The sequence below is a fragment of the Lampetra fluviatilis genome, chromosome 26, assembly GCF_964198595.1.
Source record: "Lampetra fluviatilis chromosome 26, kcLamFluv1.1, whole genome shotgun sequence".
Taxonomy (NCBI): Eukaryota; Metazoa; Chordata; class Hyperoartia; order Petromyzontiformes; family Petromyzontidae; genus Lampetra; species Lampetra fluviatilis.
The window spans coordinates 6849790-6867828 of NC_136300.1; the positions used below are offsets into that span (position 1 = coordinate 6849790).

General features: G+C 46.3%; 1 protein-coding gene across 1 annotated transcript in view; it reads right to left on the reverse strand.

Annotated features, from left to right (window-relative positions):
* Positions 1 to 18039, reverse strand: part of ZFPM2 (zinc finger protein, FOG family member 2) — a 220449-nt gene that overhangs the window by 111484 nt on the left and 90926 nt on the right. The window contains exon 4 of the mRNA XM_078868938.1: positions 3237 to 3382. Within this exon, the coding sequence (XP_078725064.1) occupies positions 3237 to 3382 (146 nt within the window). The remainder of the gene's footprint in view (positions 1 to 3236; positions 3383 to 18039) is intronic.

Sequence of the window (18039 nt, forward strand, 5' to 3'; positions counted from 1 at the left end):
CAGCCAGCTCAGCTTGGATCCAACATATGGAGGTGGGTGCCATCCCATTGCTAATTTAAGCAGCAAGATGCCTCGACCTGGCTAACTCAAATCGGCAGTGGGTACGTACTGTGCACGTATGGAAAAAATGAAATGCAAAAAATTAACCCGTAAAAACAAAGTTTTTCACTATAAATCCTTTATATGCGTGTTCAATGGGCCACAACCCAGCCCACATTGGTCTTTGAAACGGGCGGCTAGAGTCCTCTCGTCCTCTGGCTTGAGATGGCTGCCACCTATGGGTCAGATGATTGCCTGCCACCATTAAGCAATTGGTAATTAAATAGAAAAAAAAATTCCTAAAAGTGTAAAATTTTAGAAAAAAATTTTCACGAAAATAAATTGTCACGCACAACGAGTCTGTGTGCAAAATGTCAGCTCGATTGGATCACGGGAAGTGGGTTAAAAAACGACCGAAAGATTTGCACGGTCGTAAGCGCGCAAGCAAGCAAGTGAACGTAATATAAAGGATTTTAAAAATAAGGACACACAACATTGAGTAACTACGGAAATGTGTTCTTAAAATATGTAATATATGTTCGTCATATTCAGGCTTCAGCCATGGTTCATCCACTGCTGGATAAAAGCCTCCCCAAGCTGATGCAATCTTTCACAATCCTGTGAGGTAATATACCGCTTTGAAGCTGCACCCAGACGTTTTTTTTTATCGCTCCATCTCCTCAGTGGACGCACTTTTCTTCGTGCTCATCAATAATGCACGTATAAATGGTGATGTATTTATAACTGTTAGATTTGTACCTCGCTTTGACGTTTTTATTTACACCCTCCGCAGATTTTTGGCCACGCACAGCGCCAGTAAAAATCGGCGTAACCACCAAGCCTAGATTTCCGTGGCTCACCCAGTTCTTGTGAAAAATGGAACGGTCCAAATGCAATCACACACCTGCAGTGACACTCAAGGACAGGTGTGGGGGTATTTGATTTGGAGTAATCTACATGTGTGGTGCAGGAGAGCCATTGGGGAATTGAAGGCTATCTGTGGGTGAGTGTAAGAAATGCTCATGCAGCGTACACAAAGGCACATTTGTTTTTGCAATTGTGCAAAAATGTGCGTGTGTATGTTGAATGTTCGTGTATGCATGCAAATGCAAAATTGTACACACCACAGCGATTAGGCTGTAGATGAACCTGCCCTGGTTCTCCCTTCAGTTGGTAAAAAAAGACAAAGCTGCAGGCCTGCAATTGCTCACTGTACTTCTGCCAGAAGGGCCTCCGCGAGAGGGAGCTATTGAGAGTATATTGGCCTCCTCTTCCACGCTGGGTGCCATCGTGGCGAGATGCTAACTACCTCGCCTGGTACGCAGGAGGTCGTGGGTTTGATCCCGACCCCGACACCGCTATATTTGGAGTTTGCATGCCTCTCTCACGGTGATCGCGTGGAATTTTATCTCCACATTTAGAAACATGCGCTTATAGAGTATTTGGCTGATATTAATTTCCACGTGATAAGCCACTTTGTTGAGCTATCATTCATGGCCAGGTCGCTTCTGAAAAATATAATATAAATATATAAATATATATGGCTCAGTGGATCTTACCTGGTAAAATAAAAGATATTTTTTGTTCGTATTTTTGAAGAGGTTGAAGCAGCCACACTTTACCCCACCACACGTGGACCTGCCGTTCTACTCACCGTAAGTGAAGCCACCTCTACTGCTGGGTGGACAGACTCGGGGGCCCTTCGAGACTTGCCCAGTATCTCAACTACCACGCCAGGAGATTTAAGCGGTGACCTTTGGATTGCAAGTCCAGTGTGATAACCGTTACACTGCTGCAACAGTGCCCCCCCCCCCCCCAATTGACTCTGCCTTAAATGAGGACCCAGTGTGGCACATAAAAACATCGGCAGTGGAGAGACAAAGGCGGATGGGCGTGGTACTGGTCCCATTGAACGTCATGCACTGTGCAAGCCACAAAGGTGCTCTCTAACAGGGATCTTTGATGCTTTCAAAACTAAGTTGGATGGCCGGTAGCAGCTGCCCTCCAGAAACGTTACACAGGATCAAGGCTTGAACCAATCACGGAGAGATTTGCGCTGCTGAAACGCAGCAAGGTCTCAGTGGGGAGTACTGGTGCTGCATACACTAACCACCTTGGTCTTATAGCCCACAGCGTGAGTTTGTGGTCCATATGTACCCTCCGTTATTCCATTCAGCCTTGAAGTGCAACATCGAGCATCCCCTGGCCAGCTAGGCAGTACTCCGCAGCCACCAAACCTGCTTATTTGCTGAGATCTGTTGAGATTATTGATGATTGTATACGCTACGTGCCGTGCACAGTGTGTCACTGCAAGGCAGAGATGGGTAAAAGACATTCATATTACAAATTACTGGATGAAATGTAACCAGAAACAAATGACCAATTTCACCGTATCTCACGCAATTCTGATACAAATTGCCAATTACTTTGAGGTATGCAATTTAGATACCAATTAGAAATTACAACTGTAATGAATTTACACATTTTAAATTAAATGTAATTTAGATAATTCCCATCTTTGATATTTCACTCTGTCGTTCTGTACGTGGGAGCGCTGGGCAGCTAAAATGCGGCAAGTTGGCACAGTAGGGGGCCCAGCTGGTGTACATCTGCCAGTCATCTCAGTCGGTCAACCCATGGCAACTTCTGTCTGTTCCGAGACCTCCTGCCAGCAGTGAGCTTTCGACACTTCACGTGGCCATGGTCACGTCGCTGCCACTTAGTGGTGGATGGCAGGTGTTGTTGTTGAGTGAGTGAGTGTGTGAGTGAGCGTGTAAGTGAATAAGCATGTGAGTGAGTCGTGTGGAGCAGGTAGCGTAGCGGTTAGCGCGCTGTGCTACGAACCCTGCGAGTCCCGATCACGATTATTTTAACCGTTTCGGAGCCTCCCCTAGGTCGACTCAGCGTGACGTGAATAAAAAAACATAAAATTAAAAAATGAATAAAGTGTAAAAATGTATTTCCCAGCAGCCTCCCTTCGTGCTCCTCCCAAATGAGAACTCGATGTGATGTGCAAACATCGCCACTAGGGAGACAAAGGTGGTCGGGCTTGGTGCTGGCCACCTACCCTCCCGTGCCAACCTTCGTAGGTTGCTGCTCGCTAACAGCACTCGCCCCAACAATTTGTCCAGGCTACACGGGGGACCTTTGTCTTTGAGTCAGTGAGTGAGCACGCGAGTGAGGAACAGGGATCCCACCTCCATGCCGCTGTGCGGAGACCCAGGGCTGGGTGGGCCCCTGGCGGAGCGGCGTGGGTAGGGGCCCCACGTGACCCCGGCCTGCAGGGCGATGCGAGTTCTCACCCCTCGCCTCTCTGAGTCCAACTCGCCCATCTCCAGCTCGCCTGTGCACACGCGCACACACGCATGGGGAACCGGCGGTCAGGCGGTGAGCAACAGTTGCATCGCCAATTAAATTAAGAATAAAATAGAATAATTCACGGCCTACTATCTATAGTCGGGAAAAGCGCAACTTCCACGGTCGGCCTGGGTCCCTACTCTCCACACCGTCATGGGCAATATTGAACATATTTCGATTTAAAGCTTTCGTGACTGCAGAGATTCATCTTCTTGGTTCTTTCGGTAAAGTCACGTAGAAGGGAAGTAATAAAATAATAGAAATAAAACATAATAAAATAATTCTCACGACGTTTCGGCCACAACGCAAGCAGCCGTCGTCAGGTGAAGACCAGGTCTGTCGGGGAGACAGCTGTTTTATTTTTATTATTTTATTACTTCCCTTCTACGTGACTTTACCGAAAGAACCAAGAAGAATATTGAACATACTTCACCACACTGGTCAGTGTGTGATGGTGAAGCGTAGGAGGACCCAGAACTGGTTGAGGTATCACTCGTGACTTTGATTCCGTGGCCAGGAATAAAAGTCCCTTCGCAGGTTTCATAGCGCAGTGTGTTAACCAATGGCCCCAGCACGCCACCGAATTTCATCATCGGGGTAAATCGCTCGTTTCTCAGTCTCCTTGTCCTGGCGAGGGTCGCGGCGGCAGCGTGTTGAGTAGTGGCGGTCCACACCTCCCACTCCCTGGCGACAGACTAAACTATATACTACACTACTCTACACTACACGACTATAAACTATACACTACACTACTATACACTACTACACTACATTACTATACACTATATACTACTATACACAGACTATAGCTCTTCCTGAGGCCATAGGGGTAATGTAAATTATTATTGTTATTACTATAATAATGAAGATGGTAATCATCATCTTTATGATAATTATCATCATGTTGAAACAAAATCAACATCCTCACGGTAAGCATACTGCCCGTCTTCATCACCGTCATCAAATAAAACAATCGTCAGTGTAAACAAAGTCATCATCTTGCTGGCAAGAACCATCATCATTGACATTGTAAACAATTATATCACGAGTATGAACACGAATGAATATGTAAGCAATATCGTGAGCATATTTATGAAAGCATCATCATACATATCAATAATAGGCTACAAAAAATATAGTTAATGTCATCACAACAATAACATGGAATCACCATCATAATTATCGTCAAACCGATGTCATCTTCACGAGCATCATTAAAATCAGGGTTTTTGTAAATGTCATCACAGGAAGAGCGACACACATCCTTGTCACAAACTTTATACATCTCGAATCTTCCTATATCGGGTGCCAACCAGGATTCAATTTTCCACCAATGCAACGAGTTGAATCTCTCTCTATTCGGGTGACGGAATTGCAATGGACGCATCCTGAGTGTAGAGCTGTATAGAAGCAGTTGCAATTGTAATCGGTGAGGTTAAGTGGAACATTTTCTCTTCAATACAGTTTCCTTTGGTTAGCATCTCCAATACGTTTCCCTCATCGTAATTTTCGAGTGAAGGATCTAATAACCATACCAAATTTATACCGAAATATAAACCGCATTTACAATTCACACCGGCGTGCCTTTAAACATCTACCCCACATTAAGTGCATATCTATAGAATTTAAGATTATTATAAAATACCGTCACCACATCTTTAAGACAACACATTATCGTGATTAACGAGAAATATATAATATTCGCCTGCACATGTTTACAGACAACAATCGCTTGGGACTTGCCTAGGTAAATGTGATCAGTAGCAGCTCGAGGCTGACAAACGCAACCGAGCATGTGTGCTGATGGCCATGGTACATGCTGTGTCCTGCATAAGCCTTAACAGGTGCTCGCAGACAAAGTTTGCCCACAGCAGCCCATAAACCTACACAAAAGCAGGATCTTGCGTGAGTGTACATTGGAATAATTATTTATTTGTACAACATATTTGAATGACACGTTACCTTGATCATAAATCTATTTCATGTCATTTCCAAAAGGAGAAACGGCGAACAGGTGCTGGTTTAGATAAATATTTGATAACAAAAAAAACATATCAAACACTTTATCTGGAAAGTGTATGAGGTGGGGAGGGAGTGGATATGAGGCCACAATGTTGGTAAGCAGCTTGCATAAAACGCTATCTGCGGAGAATGATAAAAAATAAAAAATAAAATCACGGCAATGAAAATCATAAAAACTCAGTGCAAGGTGAGAAAAAAAGAGAAATGAAAAGCAAGCTATTGTAGAACGGGAGGGATGCTTTTTTAACCTCGCTTCCTTTCGCAAATATTTCCACTCCTGCAGCCTTCGCCGGCACGCACGATTTAGTCAGCCACAGCCCATGAGCCGCGTCGCGATTCAAATACTTCAGGAGACGACGGACTCTGCCGTGGGTGCACGGCAGCGCTAGCGTCAGCCCCAGCGCGGGCAATCGCGGACTGTCACCCAAAGGGTTAATGGAAAGCTGGCGGTAACATGACAGCAGATTTGTGTTTGTGTACAGCACAGGAGTCGCAGCAGCAGCAGCAACCCACACACGCGGGCGGGCGGGCGGGCGAGAGGCATGGGCTCAACCCGCACACCGGCAAGAAAGGAGGCGACCGTTTATCAATCCAATTATCGTCATAATTGTGTCGGTGGCTGGCGTTCATCAAAATGTGCCGACGCCGGCAGATATGGGTAATGAACCGATTCGTGGCCGGACAAAAACTTCCAATTTCTCCGTCACGTACCGGCCCTTTCGCAACCAATTCCTGCGGCAACCTCTGTACCCGACGCATAAACATGCACCCACGCACGCGCACGCACATGCGACACCGCGTCCCATGCGCCACCTCCACAACCCGTCAGCGGCAACCACTACTCTGCCTCCTGGAAAGACCCTGCCCTCCAAGTCCATCTGCTTATCTGACACGTGTGCTGATAGGGAGCACTGTTCTGTGCGCAGCTTTGACTCGCTGCTCCTGTGAACATTCGCAAGCTCCCATACACAGTTTTATTTTGTATGCTCTGCCCCAGTCTCAAGTTGGCCCAACTGTGCATCCACAGATTACCAATTTATTTTCAGATTTTTTTTGCCGAGTTGGGTTGAATAATTATTCCCGACACGAGTTGGAGACATCGCGTGAACTGGGCAGGACATGTCGCTTGAAGAATTGATGGCCAGTGGTCGAGACTTGATGATGGAGTAGTAGCGGACAAAGCCGCGAACACGCCCGTGGTGGCACGACCAATTCAGCTCATGCGCAGGAGCTTGGTGGTTGCATCGTAGGAGTGAGAGCGATTGCAATGGCTTGGAGATCCCTTCATTGAGCAGTGGATATATCAAGGTCTACGAAGATTAGGATCTGTTTAATCACAGGACGACGTGTAGCTCGGTTGAAGCTCAGGACTTAAAAATCTGCGAGTTCCAATAACCTCATTATTCATTTGAGGTCAATTAAATGAGTCTTGTGAGGCTTCAACCGTCCACAGGCACTGCCATGGGAATATGGAATTTCCACGACCAACTGGCTCAGAATATCCAAGTGGACAAATGCTGCCTCATGAGCATTTGAGCAAGGGAAGACTAACTCGAAAAGAATGAATTTGGTTAAATAAATGTGCCCCTTTGTCTAATCGATATGTGCCAATGCTTCAAGTGCAAACTCATAAACGCCGGCACGATGACCACTCTTGTTTTCCCACAAAGTGGTACTGATTTTATTGACTCTGGAGGGATGATGATGATGATAGGCTATGTTAACCACCGACATGTGATTTGAAGTCATAGCCTTTTGAATGAGAGCTGAACATTCAATACATAGCACCATCTGGCCAGATTAACAATGGCACAAATGACACTGACACAATGACAGAGACGCATAATGACCAACTATGTGTGATTTATACTCTTTATGTATACCCAGGCACTGCTGTTGTCAATGAGATATGCGGTAATTACCGCTATCATAAAAGCCACTTAAAATATTTGCAGTGTATTTCCTCTGCAAAATAAAATACCCATTGGCCAAGCGTGATATGTAGATATGTGATTTTGCCTCGACTGTGCATGTGAACGTGTGCACGGTATGGTGTAGGGTTAGCACGCTCTGTGCTATTCACCAGGTGACCCGAGTTTGGTTCCCACTCACAGCCTGCACCAATGGCGACTATCTAAACCAGTCCTGGGCCTCCTCTAGGTTGACTGAGCCTTAATTGAATACCTTATACCAGTGTGTAAACATTGACAATCGACAAATAAAGGCAACCAGGCGTGGTACTGGCTACCATCCGCTAATGCAATATTTTGAAATCAATAGGTGCTATTCAACAGCACTTTCCCAATAGTTTGTGTAGGTTATGTGGATTTTCTTAAACCATATATAGCCACATAGAACCAAAAGAACACAGTAATGGAAGTAACGCCAAAGTGGTTTAGCTGTGAGATTCGCTATTTTTAAGATGCTAATATAAAAACATCCTTTGTGATCAATCACCGAATAGAGGTGTTCAGGGGGCCAGGTGGGATCAGGAGTCACAGCACTTGAGCTGCCACTGCCGAGCTCCACTCGTGCTTAAACCGCGTTATCGAGTGTACGAAGTTGATGGTCTCAGCCCAGTCAGCAAATAAAGCAAAATAAACCATTGAATTCTAACTTGAACGATAAAAAGGACGTGGTTTTAACTGCCATGCGATGGATAACTATCTTCGTAGCAGGCAATGCGGGATTGCGCAGTGCCCCTAGTGGGGATAAGAGGTCGTCCGAAATTATCTCAGAAGTAGTTCTGTAATATTGCCTTCTGTGGGCCACTCCTCAGCATATTGTAATGCACTGCTCTGCAAGCATGCCAGATGGATATGTTTTGCCCGATGACATGATGCCGAAAAAGCGGAACTTGAAGAAAATTGTTAAAAAGGTCACATTTTTTTCACATAAAAAAAAAATATCCGCTGAATAGAATCTAGTTATTTTATACCAGATTATGCACATTTAAATCACACCTATATCAAAGGTCAAATATGGCATTTGCTGCAGAATTAATGAACACGTTAATTAAGTAATGAATTACAGTAATTAAAAAGTTGATGAATGGACAGCCACCTGAAAGATTGAATCGTAAAGGAATGAACGCATGTATGGGAAGATAAGATAATGAATAGGCACACACAATGCATACATTCATGCATGTGCAGCCAAAATGGTGGTTGTTTCGCTGACATCGGTGAGGACGGCCAACTCGTACACACGGACGGAGCGGATGTGCGGGGGGCCTTTAAACAGCTTGGCCCCGACATTCCCTCCCCACTCACCACAACCACACGGCCGGTACCGTTTTCGGCTAGTCAAGGCATTATGAAGCAGCGATGGTCCGAACAATGCTCGCACTCCCGCTCCAAGCTACTGCCCCTTTGCCCTGCTACTCTACCAACTGCTGGCTCCTACAGTGGGTAAAGGTGTAGCCCCGCGATTGCTTATTCTAGAAAAGCCATAAAAGGATCTCCAGAATAGCCCATCCAGAGGGCTTTTTGCCATTTCTTCCATGATGAATAGACATTTGGAAGAGGACTCACGCTTTACCAGACTACACACGACCCACATACGGAACAACGGTGGCGTGCCACTTCATACTGCTGGGTAGACAGAGACAGGAGCGAGGGGGGGAGGAGGTGGGGGGGTTAAGAAACTCGTCAATTGTTTCAACTGCTACGCTGGGCAATTGAACCTGGCGACCTCTGGATGACAAGTCCAGTGTGCTGACCGTTTACATAGCGGCAGCATCTGTCGTTCCAATAATGATCAATGAATAATCTAGATTTTAAGCTTTCGTGACTGCAAGGATTCATACTTTTTTGTAGTAAAGTCACGTAGGTAATAAATGTAGTTGTTTTCATTTATTGTATTTTATTTTTTACCTACGTGACTTTGCCGAAAAAAACCCAAAGAGTGTGAATAAACTTGTGCTCCCACGCCTCTTAAACGATACCCTGTAGACCACGAAGGGAAAGAGCTGTCGGTGATCACCTATTGAGAGCAGCATTGCTCGCATAGGGTGTGGCCAAAACAACGTAACTCCATTCGCTTATGTCTCCCCCGTACTGACATTCACAGACCATACCGGTCAGCCACTCATATTCGCTTTAACGGTGAGGCACATTGGACTTTCAACACAGAAGTCACCGGTGCACCCAGCATGGTTAGTAGATTGGCAGACCGGGTATGGTGGGATACAATGTGGGTACTCGGTTCTCTTTAAAGACATCTGAGACCGGCATGTCGGAGTAGACCAACATACCCTGCAGAGGGGATTTTGTTTCCTGGGGTACCCTCTAGTGGAGACCCTTCTGTCAGCAGGGGCGCAAGAAAGTAATTGCCGGGCTGCATCGTCGCCTTCGCTATGTTACGGTCACAATGCATTGTTCAGTCATCCGTTGCTGATCTTTGACAGTACCGAGCTGCTGTGTTAATACGTAAAAAAAAATTACCATTCATTCGCTGCCCTCGGCGTTCTGATGATGTATTTATTTATTCTTTCAAACGGGGCTTTACGCTTTAGACACTTAACACATTGGAGGTCACCGAACGAGTGACGAGTGAGTGAGTAAATCAACAAGGACTGCTCCGAAACCAGCGCAAGCTGCTTCGGGCAACGGCGCACAAACAAAGTGGCAAGGGGCTGCCGTTCATTCCCCATGGGACAGAGGAGGCGAACCACCCCGGAGAGCTGTGGTACATCCGCCAGCTAACAGGTGCAGGCCATTAATTGTCGCAATTTATTTCGCACGCATGTTAAGTGTGGAGGGCACCATATTGTCGTTGGGGAAGGAGGATGTTTGGTAAATTTGTCTCACGAGGTTTCCGACTGCGTTGAATTGAAGTTTGTAAAGAAATAAATAAAGACAATGCATTTGAAAGTGTGCCTTTTGCGTGCGATAAATCGGTGCGTGTTGTTTTCTTCGCGGTTTAGCATTTCCTTTTAAAACTGACGAATCGTGGATTGTAAGTTTACATAGCGTCACATTAATGAGCTGGAAAAATGAAAAGGCAGAGCATTTCCAGGACCTAAGCAATACAAAACAAATGTCCATTGCCTCTGCTTGACAAAATGCAACTGCGACACTGCAATGTTGAACAAACCCGACACACAGGTGAACATTAAGAACGCGCGCGGAAAAAATAAAAAAAAACCCCAAGGTGAATTTCATTTTTGCATGCCGCATAAACGCAAGGAATTTTCAAAGGCGCATGTTTATTCCTGCATATTGCACGAGAGAAACAGAGAGCGAGTGAGCGAGAGAGAGAGAGAGAAGAAAAAGGAGGGGAAGCGAATAATAATAATAATAAAGTCAGGTCTTGTGATCTCGGGAGGTATGCCTGCCTGTCACGCCGGCTATGATAAGCAGCCGAGTTCTGACCTCTTCGCGTGCAACCTCTGTCCAAAACGCACATCTCACGCCGTCGCTCTGGCACATTCAATCTCGCTCCGCAACGACATCTTGGTCGCTGATAAAGAGCGAGGTTGTGTACACAAGGTGCGCGCGCGCGCACGCAAACACACGCGCGTGTTCACACTCGCGTGTTCACACTCGCGTGTTCACACTCGCGCTCGCACACGAGGCCGGCCGGGACCGACGGCGTGCATGCTCGCACAGAGGCGCACCCACCCGCCCGCCCGCCCGCCCGCCTGCCCGCCTTCAATCGCTCCCAAGATTTTTCCCGGCGACACGAAGCAAGAAATGACATCTTTGCCTCCGATAAGCCAGGTTCCCCGATCCCACCGAATAATTGGGTCTAATTTCAATTTCGCCACAGACCGATAGCCGCTGAGCCCTCTAAAAAAATGGGTTTGTTTGATGTGGCACCGCGGAAAGCATGCGGCCTCCGCTGGGGAAAACGCCTCTTGTCTTGAACGCTTTGTGACGGAGAGCTGACATGAATTATCAAATAATGAACTGCGGGCGGAGGCAGAATGCGACGCGTGATTGAATGTGCAAGCTTGCTTAAATGCTTCGGCGAGCCCTGAACTCTGTTCCAATTTCAAAAAAAGTCACGTTGGTAGTTTATCAGCATACACAGTGTGTGCCCTTGTTAATCAACAGATGCTATGACCAGAAGAATCAATGGTAATCAGTAAATTTCAATTTCAGATAAAACCATAAAGCCCATTTTGAATTCTGTGATTGGCATTTACCTTTGCTGGCCCTGAATATTGAACAAAACAAATTAACGTCGCATACTAACTATGGCGCATTGTCACGCCAACAGCCAGCATTATATCCCTTTTTATGTTTTCCAAATGATTACTGCATAGGTAAGACATTACTCATTCATATTGAGAATCTCGTACAGCATTCCGTATGCACCAACATCGCATTGCTATTATTATACCGCGCTATGTTATATTATAAGTTATGTTTATTATTATTATTTATGTTTATCATTGCAAATGCTACAATGTAATGTTTTCCATGAGATATACAAATGTTCAATGGCATTTTATGGCTTTAAAATAGATAATTTAATACACGTTAAATACTGAATGTTTTTAAGTCCAGTATTGTATAAGCTAATAAGGGTGAATGTCTCCCTACTCAAGCAAGTTCAAGAAGATAATCATCTCTCTTGTAGGTCCTGAGCTTGTGGTGGAAATTCCACATTCATATGGCAAAGACAATGACATTTTAAAGCGATCAAATATTTCACAACAATCCTGTGCCTATGCTATAATGCAGTCAGAACATATATACCAAATGGCTCTCAAATCAGCGGAGCTTGTCCAATACATTGTGCCGACTCTACATTTGCTTGACCTGCATAGTTTTCACTCGCAGACTTTACATTTTGCCGAGTTTAAATCCCAGAGTCCCACACAGCCCCATCATCCCCGTGGGGGAAGAGGGAGCGGGGGTGGGTCAATAAAATGAGAAACATGTTGTGGCAAGTCAGCGACCGTCATCGAATGTGAAGGAACTGCGTCCGCCAAGGCAATGTTGAATTTCCACCACCGGCTGCCAGCAGAGGTGACAACCACGCCATTTGCTGCTCATTTGAGCGAGGAGATGCGCTGACACTAACGTATTAAACGTCGGTGTGTTTTGTGCAAAGATCAGGCTATTCTAATACTACGCCCCCCCCCCCCTCCTTGAAGCCTCTTGTTATGATCCAGGTTATATGTTGAAGGGGTCTCCATGATAACCCCCCATAGCAGCAACTCACACCCTTCAATTTAAAGCAAATACGAAGTCACGGAAATGCATGTCCACTTGTTTAACCCTGTACGCTTTCTGTCCGTCAAGACGGCTCTGCAATGCGACGGAGAGTCGACTGCGCCGGCCTCTTCGGACAGTTTGTGACAACTGAATTCCACCCTGGCAAAATAATAGAACCGTCCGTATCTGGCAACTTGCAATCATGCGGGGGGGGGGGCAGTGGCACAGTGGTCACATGTGGGGCACTTAAATTACTCGCAGTGTCTACTGTACGCTTTGTATTGTCTCACAGGATAATAAATTAAAACGTGCCAATTCAAAGCGGGTCCATGCTCAGGCGAGTGTTAGGGTGGCATTCCACTCTCGACAGCTCCCTCCAACAGAAGCCCCTGTGCCAGCAGTGTGGTGAGCAGGCAATTGCAGGGCTGCACCTTTGCTGGTTGAACTGAAACGGCATTGAAAACTCCACATTCCTTTTGACGTGGGCCGGTCCTTTAATGGCAAATTGCCCGATGATGCTGGATGTGATTTCCATCGAAACGTCGTACTACTCAAACATTGTAAATATTGTGGATTCACTCTTCAAACACACCGGTGGGCTAAAGCAGTGAACTATTTGTCTTTTTGTCAACGTGACACATTTTTTATTGATTGGCCGTGTCGGGTGGTTGAGGGTTGCGACACATTTATAAACAACGCGATCTAACCCAAACACCTTTATTATGAATAATATTGGTCGCGAAAGCCTAACGTGTTAAAAAGGTCAACCAATGTTGAAGTCCGTATTCTTGGGCCTTTCGGCAAAGTCACGTAGATAGGTTCAAGAAAATGATTCTAGATTTGAAGTTTTCGTGACTGCAAGGATCCATGCTCTTTGTTTTTTTTCGGTAGTTGTAATTTTATTTATTTATTTTTATTTTTTACCTACGTGACTTTACCGAAAGACCCAAGAATACGAATGCCTGCAGTCACGAAAGCTTCATGTCAAGATTCAATGTTGACATTCCAGAAAGAAAAAAACACAGTTCTTATTTTAGCAACCCCCCCCCCCCCGAGGAATCGCTGCTGCGATGATGACGATGATGGGTCCCGACTTCCTTCCGGCGCGGCATTTGAACACGCGACGACCTTCCGATTGTGAGTCGAGCACTCTAACCACATCGTCTCGCGACTTACTGACTTCACCTTGCTCTTAAGACTTTTTGAACATTCCCCATGCATGAAATCATCAAAGCTCTGCACACAGTCATTGGCATTAGCCCGTGCACCTTATATATATTTCTTTGTGTTGCATGGGCTCCTTTAAATGCCGCTCTGTCGTCGCCCAATCACAACCATGTCGAGATCGCCCAACGCTATCTGCATGCAAACACCCGCCAAAATAATCCTACGGGTGCCGCCGCATTCAGAAGATTACGGTGCATGAAATGCGGGGGGGGGGGTGCGTTAATAACTTCCAGTGCCTCCACCCACCAAGTTCTCCATTCTCCAGCCCGAAGCCGCGTTTCTGCAGGAATCTGGGACCGGTAATAGAAGACCGCTTCAACTCCCGCCCTCCGAAACCCGAGTAGACGCGCGGTATTAAACAGCAGCCGGGGCCGATAGCATCGCTCGCCCGCTCCCTCTCTGCCGACACGGTGTCCTCTCCGCTCTCTCGCTCCAGCCGCGTTTTGCCTCGCGCTGTATCTCTCCGCCCCTGCTCCTTCGCCCCGGCCCTCTCTTTGCCGTTCTTTGCGTCCGCAGCCTTCGTCTAATTTCCACTTCTACGTGTGTTGAACTTCTTTCGCACCGTACGTAGCCGGCCGTGCTAAGCGGAGGTGCGGGGGAAGGACAACAAACTATGGGTCTCTGTGTGAATCTGTGGGTATCTCTCTCTCTCTCTGGGGGACTCTATGGGTCTCTGTGTGAGTCTATGGGTTTCTGTGTGAATCTATGGGTCTCTCTCTCTCTGTGGGAGCCTATGGGTCTCTGTGTGAGTCTATGGGTCTCTGTGTGAATCTATGGGTCTCTGTTTGAGTCTATGGGTCTCTGTGTGAATATATGGGTCTCTCTCTCTCTGTTGGAGCCTATGGGTCTCTGTGTGAGTCTATGGGTCTCTCTCTCTTTCTCTCTGTGGGAGCCTATGGGTCTCTGTGTGAGTCTATGGGTCTCTGTGTGAGTCTATGGGTCTCTGGGTGAGTCTATGGGTCTCTGTGTGAATCTATGGGTCTCTCTCTCTCTGTGGGAGCCTATGGGTCTCTGTGTAAGTCTATGGGTCTCTGGGTGAGTATATGGGTCTCTGTGTGAGTCTATGTATGTTAAACTTCTTTCGCAAAGTACGTAGCCAACCATGCTAATCGGAGGTTCTGGTTTAGCCCCGGCGCCACGCGTGCCGTGCGATTGTTTTTCTCTCCGCGGTGAAAGTCCGACGCCGGTTTTTAAAATCTCCTTTTGCAAAAAGGAAGACATTCGCGGTCAGGATTGCGCCACACAAAAGGGTGTTGTTTCATAAGCATACCACCCGTGGGCCCATGCACGTCGTGAGAATAAGTGACAGAAAATGAATACAGTACTACTTATAGTATTTATTACAGTCTACATTGCTGTATAATTTACAGTTAATGTGAAGCATGAATAGCGGCAGCAACAGGAGGGCAAGATCATGGGTGATTCCTGTAGCTCAGCTGGCCATTGTGGACTTCCATTGGCTGTGTTCGAGAGAATCTAGAACCTGCACTCCAATAACACATCCTTGGCTCGCCAGCTGCCTGCGTTGAAACCAGAATATCCCAGCTTCTATATTTGATGATCACATTTTGTAAACAAACACAAGGCTGTTATTAAATAGCTATTCACGACAATACGGGTTTACCTTACGATAACGGCAAGCTAGTCTGACATTGTGTCCAGTTTCAAACCGGTAATTTTCTGAACACTTGTAATTTACTCGATTGAGTATTTGTGCCCAAACTTGCAATGGGTTGGGGGGGGTCGCTCATCTCCGTTAATCGGCCCCTAGACAGTGGTGGGAAATTCCTCATTCCCCAAAAACGGATACCACGTGTTTGTTCTGCGATGTATGCCGAGTAAACTAAAACTATGAATTAAACTATTTTTTATTTTACCAGGTAAGTCCCATTTAGCTATGTAGCTCTTCTTTTCAGAAGCAACCTGGCCACAACTGATAGCTCAACGTTGTGGCTTATCGTGTGGAAATGCATAGCAGCCAAATACTCTGAACGCACGTTGGTTCTAAATGTGGAGGGGCAAACCAGAGGACCCGGAGAAAAATTCACGCGAACACTGGGAAAACACGCAAACTCCAAATATACAGCAGGCGTCAGTGTCGGGAACGAACGCACAACCTCCTGCGGACCAGGCGAGGAAGATGACATCTCACCACCGCGGCGTCCTCAAGAGAAGGGGGGAATTGGACGAAACTTCGTCGTCGACATTCGCAACGTTTCATTTCTCCAACAGCAACAACAGCCGCAGTTTGCCGTTAAGTGACGTCACCATGGTGCTCATGCCAGGCTAGGTGAACGATGAGTAGACCCAGGTGGTATGAGTTGACCGACCGAGATGACTGGCAGATGCACCACCTGTGCTCCCCACTGTGCCAGCAACTTGCTGCATCTTATCTGTCCAGCGAATGCCATCAACTTCCCAGTAGCGTCATTCACGAGCATCCTCTCAAGCTTTCTTTCACTCTTCATTTACTCCCAGTCTCGTTAAGCGTATACAAATCTGTAATATTAACACGGACTAAGCGGTGATGATACGGCACACGCATCTCACTTCCACGTTGACCCTGTGATCTCGTCACTGCTTCTGGGCTAATCCCAGCTTTAACCATGTAGAATATAAAGTTAAGGTTCTATTAAAAATAAAATCACTTTTCATTCAGCAGAGTACAGGCCACACCAGGACAAATGCAATTCAAGAAGGCCTATGAACTGATGGACCAAGATGTGATTGTACATTGACATGGTGAGACTCGCCTTTGTCCGTTTATTATTGTATTACCCACAATCCACCACAGCAGTGCATAACAATTTCATTCTAATCATGTGATATCTCACAAGTTTTTTTCCCATCTGTGATGTGTGTTCCCCAGCATGCGCAATGAAATGTCGGGCATCGTGCCAAACAACCCGCGAAACAATCCGAAAAACACATTGGAGAGCTACGTAGCGGCACAACTGCAAAAATGCACACAGTAGAGTCATGTAGGTCGGTTAGAAAATGCATACGTTGGCCTGCTTGGGGAAACATACTGCTCGAGCAGCCTGCCAGCTCTGGTTATAAGCTCTGCGCTGTCCCAGTGCTTCGCCTGGTATACAGGAGGTCGTAGGTTTGATTCTGACCCCGACGCCTGCTGTGTATTTTGAGCTTGCGTGTCTCTCTCCCCGTGGTCGCGTGGATTTGTTTCCAGGTCCTCCAGTGTTTCCCTCCACATTTAGAAACACGCGTTGAGAGCATTTGACTGCCATAAATTTCCACGTGATGAGCAACTTCGTTGAGATATCATGTGTGGCCAGGTCAGGTCGCATTTGAAAAATAGCTATTTCACTCAATGGGCCTTACCTGTTAAAATAAACAAAATAGTTCTAGTTTTAGACAGTTTCAACTTGCCATGGAAACTAGGCATCTTTCCGTCTCTGCACAGCCATGCCTATCTCCCAACTACCCAGCCCCCTTCCTTCCCCCACCAATGCCCCCTCGCTCTCCCAATCCAAGGCCCCCATCCCCCAACTCCCCTCTCTCTGTGCCAGAGCCCCACTCACTGATACACAGCCTCTTTGCGGATCACGGAGATAGCGATCTCTCCTTTTCAAGCTGCCCTCAATGCAGCCTTATTGTGCATAGATGTCCCATAAGGTACATTGAAAGTGGCACACTGGCGCTGCTCTGAATGATCTAAACAGTCGGTACAGTATTAGGCGCTATCATCACTGCTCACGTCATAAATTGCGGTGACAGGAAACTTTTGTTACAAAGAGATGGCCTAAAAAAAGCCAGCAGTGTTAATTCAATCTGCATGCGATGTAATTGTGTGTGTATCCCTTCATTTGCCATCCCCCTTTTGTGTCTATCCCAGGTCTCCCTTGCGGATCATTATGGCAGCTGGTTCTTATGCGAGTCTGGAACAAGTGTATTTCTGCATCATGTACGCAATATGCAAGGTTGTGAGTTCAAATCCGACCAAGGGGTGCAGTCAGCCCATCATTCCGCTGTGATTAATATATTGAGTATCACTCCAAAGGAAATCAATGGGTTTGACAAATGGATAGACTGGCCCTGACCATGGGAATGTGGAATTTACACCGATGGCTCGGGGCCCACTAACAAAGATAAGAACTGCCCCATTGTTAATTTTAGCAGGCAGATCCTTTGACTTGACCTGGGACACAAATTACCGTGTGTACACGTTGTGTACACACGCATTAAATTACATATATATAAGAACATT